Source organism: Clarias gariepinus, chromosome 13 (genome assembly GCF_024256425.1).
Source record: "Clarias gariepinus isolate MV-2021 ecotype Netherlands chromosome 13, CGAR_prim_01v2, whole genome shotgun sequence".
Taxonomy (NCBI): Eukaryota; Metazoa; Chordata; class Actinopteri; order Siluriformes; family Clariidae; genus Clarias; species Clarias gariepinus.
The window spans coordinates 11,482,656-11,499,445 of NC_071112.1; the positions used below are offsets into that span (position 1 = coordinate 11,482,656).

The 16,790-nt window shown below is 37.3% G+C and overlaps 1 protein-coding gene across 4 annotated transcripts; it reads left to right on the forward strand.

Annotated features, from left to right (window-relative positions):
- The first annotated feature begins 299 nt into the window (after positions 1–299).
- rps6kl1 (ribosomal protein S6 kinase-like 1) lies at positions 300–16,382 on the forward strand. 4 transcript variants are annotated; one of them, XM_053510417.1, is made up of 13 exons: positions 300–371; positions 974–1,209; positions 1,967–2,087; positions 2,390–2,715; positions 3,828–3,952; positions 5,666–5,758; positions 8,186–8,233; positions 9,325–9,457; positions 12,148–13,389; positions 13,816–13,905; positions 14,867–14,949; positions 15,081–15,176; positions 15,722–16,382. In XM_053510417.1, exons 4-13 carry the CDS (start codon positions 2,580–2,582, stop codon positions 15,830–15,832), a joined length of 2,157 nt encoding a protein of 718 aa, XP_053366392.1. In that variant the 5' UTR covers positions 300–371; positions 974–1,209; positions 1,967–2,087; positions 2,390–2,579; the 3' UTR covers positions 15,833–16,382. The 4 variants fall into 4 exon arrangements, with proteins under 4 accessions (XP_053366392.1, XP_053366389.1, XP_053366391.1 ...); XM_053510414.1 differs by having other exon boundaries at positions 1,967–2,077; XM_053510416.1 differs by having other exon boundaries at positions 1,967–2,077; positions 2,393–2,715.
- The last annotated feature ends 408 nt before the right edge of the window (positions 16,383–16,790 follow it).

Consider the following 16,790-nt stretch of genomic DNA (forward strand, 5'->3'; position numbering starts at 1 on the left):
GCCCCTCCTTGGCACCATCTCACATTTTTTGCCCCCTTCTCATTTTTGATGAATATGAACTGAAGCTCATCTTTTTTACATGATTGACAGACAGATTGGATGACTGCACAGGGGTACACGTGTTCCTAATAAAGAGGAAGGTGAATGTATGTTTTGAAAATTTGTATGTGAACAATAGCCAGTTGTGGGGGCGCTGTAAAAAAAAAAAAATCCACTATACTAGAGGCTTGAGTGACGTCATTAGCAGCCAATAGGATGCGTTGCGTGCGCGCGCGCGCGCTTCCTCTCCGCCTGTCGGTGCTGTCTGCGCGAGCGTCTGCTGCTACACACGGGCTGCGGAGGCGCGCGCGCTCACGGCAAGGATGCATTAGGTAAAGCGCAATGCGGAGCTTTTTCTTTTCATCTTCATCCGTTTCGATCACGGGTTCATTTCGACACCTTCGGTAAAGGAGATGTAATGTCGGTGGGGTGAATATAACCTTAGAATGGATGCTGTAAACACAATGTAAACACTGTCGGCTTGAATAATTCTGTAAATCGTTTGAGCATGGGGTGTTTTAAACATGATGTAATCATTGAGTGTGTTTCCGGTGTGTGCATGATGTGATATAATGTGTGTGTAGAAACTGTTATTAGTCCTATGGTCTGCAATGCGGTCCCTCCCTTTCCCCTTCCCACCCAGTGCTCTAACACACTGATACCCCTACTACACCCTTAACACCCCATCCTGTTTGTGCTGTCCTGTATGATGCACTGGTACATGCTATAGGGTCAAATAGAGGTCAGACATATTTCATGTACAGTTAAGCAGCCAGATGTTCTCTGCAAATGAAATCTAACAAGCTGTAAAGTTCAAAGTTACTTGTCAAGTATACAATATGAGTATAAACAAGTGCAAATGTGTTTAAAGTACTTTTATTACATTATACAGTATATACATAAACAAACAGAAATTCTGTTTGTGGTGTGCCAGTGTTTGCACAGGTAGTTCCGTTGGTGAAAACAGGTACATCAGGCCGAGCTCATAGCTACTGAAACCCCAAGTGAGACTGCAGAGCGTCTACAGCGATGAGCATACATACGCAGACGAGTGAATGACACCCTGGATTAGACCGTGATAGGTCTACAGCGACAGGCAGAAGTAGGGGCTGACGAAACATCGGAGTGCATGAGGAGCGGCAGCGAGTTGACCACACACTCCATTTACAGGTAATGGTAGCACATAGGCATCAGCATCTGTGGGTAAACCTCATGCATGCGGGCGGAGCCACGTGTAGCCTCTAGTGTTATATACTGTACCAAGCTAACGTCACATTTCTAGTAGCCTACTGTATGCATTTAGACCTAAATATCAAATGTAACAAATTTAAAGTCAAACATAAAATCGTTCCAAATTTGTGCAAAATAATCTGTAGTGATTTTTTTACATTTCCGTCCTAGCTGCTCTGCATGTCAATTATATATATATATATATATATATATATATATATTTTTTTTTTAAAAACACATTAACTAAAGTGCACCCATATTGTTTGAATAATTAATGTCTTTGTGTCAGCTAAGAGCTACATTTCTGTTTCATAATTCTGGGAAATATCTGTTCACCGACACCACGGTTGATTACTTTCCCAAAAGATTCACGTCATTCCTATTGTCTGTATGTTTGAAACAAACAAAAAAATTCTTTATATATATATATATATATATATATATATATATATATATATATATATATATATAGTGCAGTGTTACTTGGTTTTCTGTTAAGTTTATACTCCTGTAAGCCATGTTTTGCTTTGGGCCTATGTACAGGAAATGCTTTATGCATTTTAAATGACTAGTCTAAAAGGACATGAGTCATGCTCTTCCTCATTCCCCTGCTCATTTAATTCTCACTTTCTGATCTGCAGTGCAGTGTGCAAAATACTGTGCTTTTGTTAAATATTAACTATTTTGACTCATTCAGGTGACTCAAATATGGACAGCGTAAGCAGAGGGAGAGAGAAGGATTGATCGACTCTGCTACTGAACGATAGCTTTATGTGATGGCGTCCATGGGCAAAAACGAATCGGACAGGTACGCTTAAGTAGGTTTTTAGTCATCCTGATTATATTTGGTGATATCTAGCTGACAGAACTTGATATTTTGTTAATCATCAGAGCAGCGGAAGAGGATTAAATTCATAATCCAGTTCCCTAGATTTATTAAAGGACAGTTACACAGATAACTCACTCAGTGTAGTTTTACAGTAAATGAAATGGAAAGGGATAAAAATGGTTATTGTGTTTTTTTAAGCTGATACTGTATGACATATCTGAATTAATTTATTATTCATTTATTTTTCTCTAGCTGCATTATGTCTTCATTTTTGTATTTTACTCTTTTTAGCAGACGGAAAAAGAAGGAGGAAGCAGTCAGTGGTACCAGTGGTGTGTGAGAGAAACTGATGAATATGGTGATGGAATGGTCCCATTCCAGACATGCAGCTTTTCCATGCGACTGTGCTGCATATAAATGGTCACCGTGGACTCTCGTTGCATCAGGACTTAAGCCCAAGCAGAGTTAACCATAAACAGACATGGCTAAAAGAGACTACCTGGTGGATGCAGCCAAGCAGATCCGCATGGCTCTGGACAGGGAAGTCAATGAGGACTACGAAGCTGCATTTAGCTACTATAAGAATGGTGTGGACCTGCTGCTGAACGGAGTTCAAGGTAGTATGCTCTGACTTTTAAATGAAAGAAATGGGAACAAATGTTTTACTGTGACAAGCTACAAATTGCCTAAAAATAATTTTTTTATTAAACAACCTCAGCAGCAACTTATTTCTCCTCTCGTCTATTTCAAACACCCAGCATTCAGCATCACCAGTATACTAATCACCGGCCTGATTCTCTGTCATCATCTGCACCTGTTTCTCACTGGGTCGTGCCTTAAGTTAGATGTTTTTTATGCTTGAATGATTCATAGATCGCTGTGTGGCTTACAAACAAAACCATTTCTCTGAAACTGGTTAGACACAGGGACTGGATTGAAAATTAGGGGCTAAATCTTGCCAAAAACGAGAGACAAAAAGGTCCTTCAGGAAGCCTGGAGAACTATTCTTTAAGACTACATTAAAAAAAAAAAAAAAAATCAAGAAAGGCTGTTTTTTTGGAAGCAATGAATCATGAATCAGATGCATATCTGTTTATAAATCGTTCAGTTGGCCGAAAAAGAATAATTGTGGGTTACCTTATATACTGTACATTCCACCTTGTGAGAGGTCTTAACAAACTGGCACATAATTATTTAACCAATATTAGTTGTGCATTTGTAATAAAATTCACAATAAACTTATTTTGAATATTGAAGCAATTTACATTTTCAAACTTTCTGAGATATCACAAGGTCACTTCTGACATAACGATTAATAAGGTTAATGATCAATAGGGATTATAATCATCAGGGATCACCCAATACGTATTATCATAATTTTTATAAATATCCCGAATCTATATACTGTATTTTTTTCTGATTTAGTTACAATTCTAAATTAACTTAGGACGTAATTTGCTTCTACCACACAGAATGCTGTAGTGTCTGCCAATATGTTAATACTTCAGAGTGCATCGCCTGCAGGATTATAGATGAACTTTGTACCACTTTAAATGCAAACATACATGAATAAAAAAATTATTGCAGTCAGTGTTGCGATGCATGTATTGTCACCCAAAATAATTGCAACACATAACTGAATCATCCTCCCCCCAACAAGAAGTATGAAATCAGAGAATTAAATTTAGAAGTTAGTTGGCTAAACTGACTTTTCTCTTGTGTTGTTCAGTGGATCCAAATAAAGAGAGACGAGAGGCCGTGAAGCGGAAAACCACCCAGTATCTCAAGAGAGCGGAAGAGATCTTTAACTCTCATCTACAGTACAACTTCTGCAAAGATACCAAACAATTAGGGGTATGAGAATTAACTGCTATTAGATTATCTTAGCCCAGATAATTTATTCTATTATAAGCAAGAGTGTTCCAGCTTATACTGACTCATGTTTCTTCTGTCTGATCTACACACAGTCTGTTCCTGTTTTTATGAACTGTCACCTCTTCACTTCCCTCTCTAACGTGCCTTTATTACCGTACATGTTATTCAGAGATAAGCACTGGGCTGCTACTGTTAAAACCTGTGTTTTTTTTTTTACAATTGCTTGAGATGCTTGAGAGAATTGCTTGAGTAACAATGAGATGATCAAAACCTTGGGTGAATAAGATGTGCTACACAGGTCAGTTATACAGTATAATGAAGATCCTTCAACAATAGGCTTATGATTAATAAAATTATTAGGTTCTGCTTATGTAAACAATCAGTGTGATACAATTGTAGCTGCATAAATACCCATAGGCCAGTAGTATTATAATAATAGGAACATTCTGTGTAAATATAAGATCAAATTCCCATTGTCAATTGGTATTTGTAGCTGTCCTATGAGTCATGTGTTATTCTCTCCACTTCTGCTGTTGTTGGCTTTTAGATAAGTGTTGTGATAAAGATCACCCTAAGAACTTTTTAATCGTTTCAATTGGGACTGAATAGCTGTGTAGCCATTATAAAACTATTGATCAATAAGGCTTTTTAAAAAAAAATAAAGAAAAAAAAAGGCTGCAATTAGAATGGACTGTGGAGCATTGGGACAAAGGTCATGTAGTTAAATGAGTCCAGATTTACCCTGTTCCAGAGTAACGGGCACATCAGGGTAAGAAGAGAGGCGGATAAAGTGATGCACGCATCATGCCTTATGCCTACCATACAAGTCTGTGATGGCAGTGTTGTGATCTGGGGTTGCTTCTGTTGGTCAGGTCTGGGTTCAGAAATGTTATGTGCTTTTAAAGTGAGGTCAGCTGATGACCCAAAGGTAGAGAATGACCAGGTTTTTTCATCAATGGATTTTTCTTTGCTGATGGTACGGGCATGTTCCAAGATGGCAATTCCAGGATTCATCAGACTTAAATTGTGAAAGAGTGGATCAGGGAAGATGAGCTCTATAAGAGCCTTGGCCACCACAGTCCAGACCCCATTGAGAATATTTGGGAAGTGCTAGAAAAGACTTTACGCAGTGGCTTGACTCTCCCATCATCGATACAACAAAATACTAGAGTGTGTGATTTTATTTTTGGCCAGGCAGTGTGCTTTGGAGTCAGCTGTATGGGTGCGAGTTAAAGTTTTATTGATCTTTTCAAGATGAATAATTTATACGACAGTGGAACTGAATAGGCCACTGGTGAGCACATCAGATTATTCATTTTAAGACACTTATAATAACCAAAGTTCCTTTATCACATGTGAATTTTGCATTTTTTTTTTTTTTTTTTTTTTTGCATTCCTTTATTAATGTCAGGCTGATACAGTATAATGCTGGCTCTAGGCTTTAGATTTATAGGCTGGTCTTTTCCAGCCTTACAACCACCGTCTCCACCACTATAACGTCTCCTCCACTATGTAACTCACCCTTGTCTTTTTGAATTTACAATATGTTACTATGGACAAGAACGTTTGTAAGCCTGAATGCACTCAACTCTGGGCTCTCTCTTGTTACGCAAAATATTACATCAGAGCTCATGAATAAGCTAAAACTGCTTTAGTTTTGAAACACTGATGACTGTAAATTTTGGTTAACAGGGTTACAGCAGCCTAAGATTCAGGTCCATCAGACATCTGAGTTCACCCGTGGAGGACCTGGAGATGTGTAAAGTGGTGGGAATTATTGATAAGGTAAGAACGAAACCGTTACTCATATAGTGCGGTCCTTGAACAGCTGGTGATTTTAAGATATGAACTGAAACCTATGAAGCTTTTGTTTCTTATAATGTTTTGTGTGGGCTGTGTGAAGAAAACAGAAGTAACACAGGTGCGAAATAGGGCTCTTTTAATTTTACTGTAAATTGTAAATTTTAGCAGCTAATTTTAATTTAAACTGAAACTGGAGCAGGAATAAGTATTAATATCATCAAACTACTAGAACTGTAGTTCCAGTCAAGAATAGACACAAAAAACAGACTTGCAAAGTTAATGCATGCCTAATATTTGGGATTATATATGAGTAAACAAAGTAACTAGCTAATCTCAAAATGTGTTAAAAACAAGATTTTAATTAGATTTTAAATATCTCACAAAATTTTTATTGACTTCATTTTTTCACATCATTAAATGGTACATTTCCAAAGAGCAAATGTGAAATTTGTATTTAATTTATCAACGTGGTTGATACTGAAACATGCTAACGTCCCGCTACATGTTGAGGGTATAATCTGTGAGCTGCTATCTTTAGCTAGCTAGCATGATATAAACCCACTGAGACACTACACAATGCAGGGCTTTACCTGAAAAAATGAAACCTTTAATCACAAACAGACTGCTAATGTTACCAACACTGATTTCTTATCCTTAACATTAGCATAACTATCAGACTGGAGTCTTGCTAGCAGTGACATTGTAGATGGTATAAAGGTCTTTCAAGTGATGCTAGACTCACCCCAAACTGAACCAGCTGGCATTTTATCTGGTAATCTTTTAGCGGTTATACATTGCCAGACAGTTGTTGTGTATTGTAATACCACAAGATATTCGGTTAAAAACCTGTAAAACAGTTCTGTCAGGTTTCCACTGACAAAATGAAGGAGATTTATGGTCCAGTGGAGCGACAAGGCTAATCCTGGTCAAACATGAGCCCCTGTTAGTGATTACTGGCACTTGTGTAGTAATTATTTTATCTCAGGTAGCGTAATCATGAAATAAATATTGGGTAATATAAATACAATAAATATCCAATATATATGATGTATTTGTGTTACATTTGCTAATTTAGAGTGCAGGTGTTAGTTGTTATCTTTACACTAGCTAGCATCATTTAGCTTCTCATGGTATTCTGTTAGCATTTGTCACAGTTTTTTATGTTCTTGTTTATGTTTTTTTTTAAGTGTTATCACTTGTTTCCATAAAAAATTAAATAATTTTTTTAATTAAATTTTATGCTCACCAGATTTATCATATGTGCTAATAAGTTATATTCTGCATATTGAGCAATGTTTTAGTTTTCCTAAGTTATAGGTTAGCATTTAAGCTTTATCTAGGCAGCTGTAACTACAGTATGTTACATACTGCACATTTGCACATAAAATGAGCACTAACTTGCACTTTGGAACATGGACAATAACACTGCTGCTGACACACACAACATTTAATTTCATACTTCATGCTTCAAACACACTGCTGCTGTCATACCCACACACTGTATTTTTACCCTTGTACAGCATATGTATATATTCTTATACCTCTCAGTTTACAAGAAAACTCTGCACATTCTTTAAATCCTGTGTAATTTATATATTCTTATATATTTCTATTTTATTCTGTAACTTTGTATAAGCATCTCACTGCATATTATACTGTGTATGGTTGTGTAGATTGCCAGAGTGTTCTGATTCTGGATGACTGCCAGAGCTTTAAGAATGCCTATACAGATTAACATTAGGGCGGCACGGTGGTTAGCACTGTCGTCTTGCACCTCCAGGGTCTGGGTTTGATTCCCACAGTAAAAAAAAGACATGCATATTAGGTTAACTCTAGAGGACTAGAGGAAACTCTACATAATTATACTGAAATATTTTTATAGGCACTTTTAGTACATTATTAACTCTATTCCATCTGTAGTTTTTATTTACAGTATGCTTGCAAAGTAAGTAGACAAAGATTTTTTTAAAAATCACCTCTGTTTGTTGTTGTTGTTTTTTTTTTATTGGTGGAGAGTCACATAAATTTTATCACAGAGTTTAAGTACACATTATGTACTATTTACCATTTTTTTAAAGACATTTTAAGCAACGAACTTTTGCAAAAGCCTACAGTAGGGCACATATTTATTTAGAAATATTTGTACTGCTAAGCAAGGCTTTTACACATTTCCTGTTAAAAAGACATTTTGTAAGGAAATTATCACCGTAAGGTTTACCAACAACATTAAACATTTTTAGCTGTCTATTAGGAACAGTCCAACACATAAAAGTCCAACACAATAGATGCAGTAATGGAAAAAGCACTTGTAATATATCATGATTAACTAAAAATACCATCTTTTTTCTTTCATTGTATCTCATGCCAATGTATTACACTCCAGATGCTCATTTGTGCTTGTGTCTCTAGGTTCTGGTTGTTCAAAACCTGATTAGCAAGGAGACGTTCGTGATTAAGGTAGGTGTCTTGCCATGTCCTGATGTTTTAACCCTAGCCTAAAGGCGGAATTGCCGTCTGGCCAGAATGCCAATAACACAGAGGGGAAAAACTCTTAGCTCTCATCTCGACTCATGAAGCTATCATTGATCCGGTTAAAAGCTCCAGTGCATCTTACTCTAAACCATCTCATGTTTCTAAAACCAGAAACATGGTTTTTAAAGTAGGCAGAGTAAACATGGAAAGAAACTTGGAAATGATATCTTGTACATTTATTAAGCAAGGAATAAAGTATTGTGGAATGTTGCTGTTAGTCTTTCATCTGCTCCCATCGCAGGGTCACCACAGCTGACCATCCGAGCCACACAGATCTTGGCACAGGTTTTATGCTGGATGCCCTTTTTGACACAACCCTCCTATTTTATCCGGGTTTGGGACTGGCACTGTATCCAGTGGCTGGGGTTTTGGCATTGCATGGGAATTAAACAGGGCAGGCAAGAAACCTGCCACTGACCCACCAATGACCTTATTGTTGTGTAGTGTTATAGGAAAATGATCTGCTAGCACGTTGGTCTTGAATATAATCCTGTAACAGCTCGTCCATTTTAGTTCTTTAGGTTAACTTAAACAATGTTGTATTACAACAAAGCACTTTTATCATATTTACTCTGCATAGAAATGTTAACTCTTGTCAACAGTAAGCAAGTTGGCACTAATGTTACAGTAACTATAATAAGCCATTCCCTTAACAGCCCCTTTTTCTATCTTGAATGCTAGAAATACTGCAAAACCTTTAATTCTGAAAAACGGTCCCATGGCTGAAAATTAAGAGCCTCTGACTATTGCAAATCTCTGACACTGACTCATCCAGAAAAAAAGGTGTTAAATAAACACCTACTCGCATAAGCCACAAAAGAAATACAAAAATACAAAAAAGGCTTGACATGTTAGAAAGGTAGTCAGGTAGAAAAGGCAATCCGGCAATCCTTATGCTTGTACTTATGTTTGTTTGTTCCATTATTTATGAGCACTCAAAATAAGTGTGTTTTTTTTTTACTGTAATTCTTTTAAAGAAACACTTTTTTACATATCGAATTTCCCCTGTTCTCCAGAGCTTGCCTAAGTCCAGCTGGGAGAATCGAGAGCGTTCCACCATCATCCCTCAGGGTGTCCCATTTATGGTGAAGTTACTGAGGTACTACGTCAGCGAGGACTCTGTGTTCCTGCATCTAGAACATGTTCAAGGTGAGCTGGGAAGAGTGTTAAGCCGGATCCGCTTCATCACATACAAGCTGGCCGTTAATTATATTATTGTCAGTCAGTGTAGATAGTGTAGATAGTGTCAATGTAGAATGCCAGAGTATGAAAGGAAATTTAAGCTAATGCCTTTAATTTAACACATCCAACCATTTTATATACGTGGACGAAATATAGAGTATACAGAATATGCATATCTGTAATATGAGTCCTGTAAAAGAATAAATCAACTTTAACAGGAGTAATATGTAGCACAGGGCCACTGGTGTATTTTTGTCCTTTAATACATGAAAATATAAAACCAATTAATAGATCATAAATGTATACATTTAAAATCAGCCCCTTTACATGCATGATTTTTATAGTTTGAGTTAAATACTTTTAGGCTATTTTAAGGATTAGGCATTCCACTCGCCGAATGTCCAAGGGAGCGATTGCAGGGGGTGCACTCTGCACCACTCAAATGTTTTACTGTGCATCATCACCATACTGTGCGTAAAGTCTTCTATAAATGCCTTTTTTTGTTGCCTTAATTCATGAGAAATTTCAAGTCCCGGTTTGACTTGAACACCCTTATTGGATGTTTGTTTTTTTATGCATGTAACATCAACAAAAATAAAATATATAAGACCAAAATGAAATGCCATTCAAATTTACATACAATTATATTTTAATATATCTTAACTGGACATAATATAAAGAAAAAAAAGGAAAACAATTTACATCTGTCTTTTATTCTGTGTCAGACAAAAGCAAATCATGTGAATGCCCAAGTACTCAAAAGGTTATGCTATGTTAATGTTAGAGATGGGACTCACCGGTCACCACCTGAAGATGTCACAATACCTCGGGGACGATTTGATTAATATTGTAATTCTGTAAGAATCACGATTTTATAAATAACCCAAATTGATAATACATTTTTCAAATTTAATTAAAATAGTTTTAGATTAGTAGATTTAAAAAAAGGAAAAGTTGCCTTAACTCAAAAGTTCTATACCTTAGATTTATTTATCAGCTTCAAGCTGAACTGACATTAGTAAGTGTAGTGGAACCTTGCATTACGAGCATAATTTATTCCGGAAGCGGGCTCGTATTTCAAAACCAAATCGAATTTTTCCATAAGAAATAATGGAAACTCAAATTCCATTCCCCAAAAAATAAATACATACAAATAATTAACACAAAATACAAAGTAAAAATATAACAATTTAACCTGCACTTTACTAAAAAAAAAAAAGTAAAAATAAATACAGACAGATAAGTGTTTCCGTTTGTGCGTGCAGGCTTTGTGTATGTGTGTGAATCTAAAATAAGCTCCCCTCTCCCCCTTCTCCTCTTACATGGTTACCCATCCTCCACTCTTTCCATACACGCGCGCGCACAACGGAAAAACTGTTTTAATCGAATAATAAATAAATAAATTAAGAAATCTCTCTAATAACACTCGACTGAGCGACACACTAATGCTGTAAAGTAAAAATAAAACAAATTAACCTGCACTTTACTGTTTAAAAGAATCGTGACAAAGCAGTGTATCTGTGTATGTCTGTAAAGGTGAAAGTAGGAGGGGTCTGTGTTTGTATGTGTATGTGTGGCACGGTGTACAATGATGCACGCGTGTTACACAGTGTTATAGTATATAGTACATGCAAGCACGGCTGTTGATTATACCAGTAAGAGATGAGCACTAAGACCCAGCAGGGGAGATAATTACCCACAATTCCGCAGCGCAAGAGAGACAAAAACCGTTGGCTCAGTTGTGATCACGTGACACTCTGCGTCCAAATTGGAAGCGCATGTGTGATACATGATACTCGGTACTCGTGAACCAAGACTCGCTCGTTTTCCAAGTCAAAATTTATAAAAAATCTTTGCTCGTCTTGCGAAACACATGCAAACTGTGTTACTCGCAATCCAAGGTTTCACTGTAAATGTAGCTCATTCCATACATTAGTTTTCTCACTTAAAAACAAGGGCAGCATTTAAACAATTTAAAATTAACTTTAAATACCAGAGTTTACCATTTAACTTAAAATTAAATTAAACAAAAAGCTAAGCTTTTACTGAGCAGCACGTATCTCTGTCATCCACCATAATTCTTATTTTTACCGCACAGGATGAAAATGTGTGAATTGTTTAACTATAGTGCCTCAAATGCGTCAAAACTCTTGACCACGTGTTAAGCAGTTACGAGCATGCGGCCATGAGATTAATAATTGAATGTGGTGTTGAAACTGGTGTAAGCATGTGTAATGAGTGGGTTCCAAATGAGTTAATTCGCTTTCAGGGTTTGGAGATGAAGGCCAATCAGAGGATTTTTACCATGCACAACTTTTAAGCTCAAGACTGATGCGTCATAACTGATCAAGATGAAAACCAGACAATTCTGGTAACTGGCTGATTGACTGGTGCATCTCTATTATAAATGTAAAAAATCTTTTTCAAAATGTATTAGCACATGGCAATTATCAGCGATATTGGCAAACAAAATAATTTTTCCCCATCTTTGCTACATTGACTTATAGGTGACTTACTCAATAGTTCATTTTATGGATTTTGTTTTGTAAGTTTAAAAGGAAACAATTTCTTTATATTACCATTATTATATTATAAGTTTCATTAAAAGTGAATTGAATAGCTCAAGGAAACATTATTTGTTTTTTCTGTCTGTTCAGGTGGAAAGCTTTTCTCCAAACTGCACCGGATCAGACGTGAGGTAGCCAGAGAACATCCAGACTGCTCCACTCCCAACCAGCACAAATTCCAGCTAAAAAACAGCTATACCTCACCTGCTCTCACCAACCTGTACCACCTGAATGGAGAGCACAACCAGGGAACGTGCATATTTCCTGTGAGAGAGAGTTTTGAAAGCCTAGAATCGGACCCACTGTCTTTTTACAATGATACCGAGCATGATTTTGACAGCTATGGCACACACTCGTACTGTGAGGAAACAGGATGTCTGCAGAATTCCCGCTCGGAAAAGGCTGAATTCCAGCAAAAGCAATCCTCTAACCCTTATGCAATAAGGACAGGTTCGTTATCCAGTGTTAGTCCTGGCGGTCAGCATCTCATTTCTCAGGAACGTTTCCCACTTCCTGTTCATCCGTGTGTCATTGTGGATACTCGAGATCCACTCAGTGTCACGACGGATCTTTTAGGAAATGACGTCCATATCGAGCGGATTGACTCGAGCTTAGATTTCGATAAAGTATGGACAGCTGTGCCAGCTCAGGAACAGTGTTTAACAGGAAGCAGGTCAAATCTAGACATTCTTGGAATTAATAGTGCACCTCAGATCACACTGAGCTCTTTATTTGACACCACACAGCCAACCCTGTGTAGCACAGTCAACATCCTTCCACAGAAAGTCCGTATAGTTCCCAACACCATGCCTTTATTCTCACAAAACCAAAAACAAGATGACATTCCTCACAAAAACGCAAGCACTTCTGAGAGTTCCCAGTATATGACTAGCTCAAGCTCAGGAAATTCTCAAGCAGGCACAGAGCACTGCAATGGAACTACTGTGGAAAGCAAACCTTCGAGACCTTTAGCCTTAGACTTAAGTACTACAGCTCCTCAGGTGAACAATACATATAAAGATGTGGAACAAGAGTCTGTGGAGGTTGGAGATGAGAACTGGGAACTCCTTAGCCCACCATACTCAGATAAAGGACAGGATCCGTTCTTCAGTCCTCAAGGGGAGCAGCTTTGCGAAGTCGATGGCTGGTGCCACTTGCGTCAGTTTGGAGCGAGGAGTCGGAGTGTGAAGCAACGGCCCGGTCGACGCGGCCTTCCTGAAGAAGAGGTACGAATTTGGGGAGCACAGATCTTATTGGCTCTTGAGAGTCTTCATGAGCAAGGCATTTTGTGCCAGGACCTCAACCCCAGGAACATCCTTCTCAATAGCAATGGTGAGTGTTTATCTCTATAGTAACACCAAAATCTGACCAATGATTTATCTTATACCCTGCCTGGCCTCAAAAAAAAAAAAAAAAAATTTTCATTCGACTAATTAAAATGCCTTACTTTCACTATTAAACATACCTGTGATTTCTACTGTCTATTCTTTATGTCACAACTTCAAGAGTTTAAGGGGTCCTCTATTACGGTCATTGATTCATCTTTTCGGACCACATTGGTGGTTCAGTTAATTTGCATTGGAGAGTTCTTAACCCAGTTCCAGTTATTTTTATGTTTTCTTTGCTCAAACCATTCTGAAACATCAATTTATATATTTTTTTGGGCCAGGCAGTATATTATTACCATGGTCTCAGTTACTTAATAATGACAGAAATTTGCCGGTTTGTGCAACAAATAAGAAGATCTATCCTGAATAGGGAACGTGTGCCTGACTTACTTCGGACAGTGGACAGAGGTTCAGTCAGAAATTAGTGCCAGAGCTATGGACGAAATGTACTGTGCACCAGGTGAGGACACGTCAGAATTTTTTTTAAGGCACCCAAGATTCAGCTATTTAAAACTTTGAGATAAAGCAGTGTGGGAATTTAAAAATTTTGCAATTATGGAAAAATTTGGCTGCTTTTTGAAGAACATATATTAATATTGCAGACCAACTATTAGAATAATAGATTTGAAAGTAAAGTAGTCTTTGGAGACACACACAAGCTGGTGCTTAATCACGATTTCTTCAACTTTTATATTAATTCTTTAACAGAATGAAAAAATATATACACAAGATTAATTAGATTTAAAACTTTGTCCTTCACCACTTTCATCTTCCAGAATTAAATAAATACGGTGTGAATTATCAGTTTAATTTATATTTGCCCAATGCTGTTTTTTGTTACACAACAATTCTAATATTCTGTATCCTTAATTCCTATATAGTGTTTACATAAACATAATTTTTATATTATAAGAATTACTTGTATGTTGGTGTAATTACATGATTAAATATGCTGTTTGTATTGTGTCACCTGATACGATATTACGATACTACAGTGGCAATTTTGTATTGCGGTTGTATCATTAAATATGCATCATGATTTTATAAACATCCCGATTAAATTTGGTTTATTTTTTAAGATTTTGAACAATTTTACAAAAACTTAGCTAATTCAGTAATTTGCTCTTACAACAAAGGACACTGTGCTGCCTGGCAATATTTAAAGTTTAGAGTGCACCACCTGCAGGATCGTAGAGGAACTGCAATAAGGTTGTTACCTTATGCAAACATGTATCAATTGAAATTTTCATAATAATAACCCCCCAACACACACACATGTAAGCTGTTTGTGGTGGCCCTGACCAGTATAAATGTTAGTTAAGAAAAATACATTTTATAAGATATTGCATACCAGTGATATCTAAGATAGATATAAATATTGCCCAGCACTAACTTGTACATATTTAATTATTTGAAAACAGAGATTGGGGGTGTATCCAAAATCACAGAGGCATGTGACTGGTGGAGTCTAGGAGCTTTACTGTTTGAACTTCTAACTGGAATGGTAAGAATGGCTTTAGAATGCTGTACCATTTGAGTGTGTTCAATCTTTAAAACTAAAATGACAAGACCTAAATAACCATACATAAGTCTGTGTGTGAGATCAGAAAAATAAACCCTCTTCTGTGATCTCAGCCCCTGTGGCAGTGTCATCCTACAGGTGTGCATCCACATACACAGCTGCGTATCCCAGACCACCTGAGCACTCCAGCCGCCTCGTTGCTCACAGAGGTATGTCTATACTGCATACTTAACCTGCGAATGCAAGTACAGTGGAACCTGGGATTATGAGCATAATTCGTTCCGGAAGCGGGCTCGTATTCCAAAACACTCCTAAACGAAATAGAATTCTCCCATAAAAAATAATAGAAACTCAAGTTATTCGTTCCACAGCCCCAAAAAAAAAATACATAAAAAAAAAATTTAACCTCCACTTTACCTTTACATGTGGTCTCAGTGTTATAGTAAACAGTAAACGCATGCACGGATGTTGATTATACCAGTAAGAGATGAGCACTAAGGCCCAACAGGGGAGACGATTACCTACTGTTCCGCAGCGCAAGATTGAGAAAAACTGTTGGCTCAGTTGTGATCACGTGACGCTTGGTGTCAAAACAAGAAACGCATGCGTGATACATGATGCTCTGTACTCGTAAACCAAGACTTGTTCGTTTTTCAAGTCAAAATGTATTAAAAATCTTGGCTTGTCTCGCAGAACACTCGAGGTTCCACTGTACAGCTTTGTTTGACAGCAAGGTCATTTTGTTTTCACACAGCTCCTTCAGTATGATGCTGGCTACCGCCTGGGATCTGGAGGAGGAGGCGTGAGTGACATTAAGTATCACCCTTTTTTTAGCTCCGTTCCTTGGAACACACTGGCCAGTTAACGGGAGCGGCCGGCACATCTGATGATTCTGAACACCAAACACCAGTGGTTATGAGAAGTCTAAGCTCAAGGAAATGCCTTTACTGCCCCCTGGTGGTGTATGATACAAGAAGCATGAGTATCTCCAAACCATCAGCTGAACACTAAACAAATGAATAAATAAACAATTTAATTACACCGATTTACATTTACAGTGGTTCTGTCTTAAAAATAATCACATTTTTTAGTCATTTCTTTGGTTAGGAAAGGAATTAATTACAGGACCTTACAGCACATGTATTAGATTGTTGTAAGCATAAACCGACATCTCAGGCGTTAAATTATTGCTGCACCTCTGTATGAATGATGTACAAGTGATATGCAATACTAGCATTACATTTAACCCTGTTTATCGAGCATGCAATTTAATATTAGTCCATTTTGCCAGTATAGATTTAAATCAAATTTTGGACAAAGTCATGTCATACATTTGTGCCTCAAATGATTACGATCTACATTGATTTTTTTTCTACCTACATTTTTAACCAAAGCAAAAAAAATAAAATAATAAAAATAAACTGTCCAAGTGTCTCATGTTTATTTTTTATCACCATAAATTATTTCCTTTTTTTTAAACAAAGGACTGTCGGTGTGCTGAGACGTCTGAACAAAGACATGCATGAGTAGATCTCAGGGTGTGAAAATGAAGCACTTATTTCACCACAAGACCCCCCTTCTCAGCATGTGCCCGAACTAATAGCACGGATACCACATCCTGTCTTTTTACTGAAGTCATAGATGAGACATTGGTTTATGAATTTATGGGTTTTTCCTTTCAGATTCATCAGTGTTCAACAGACCTATCGCCCACAAGCATCTACTTTAACCACATGCATGTCTGCTTAAAGTTGATCATTTAAGTAGCAGAAGAAGCAGCAGCAATGTGGCTGATTCACTGCAAGCAATAGCCATGATGGTCA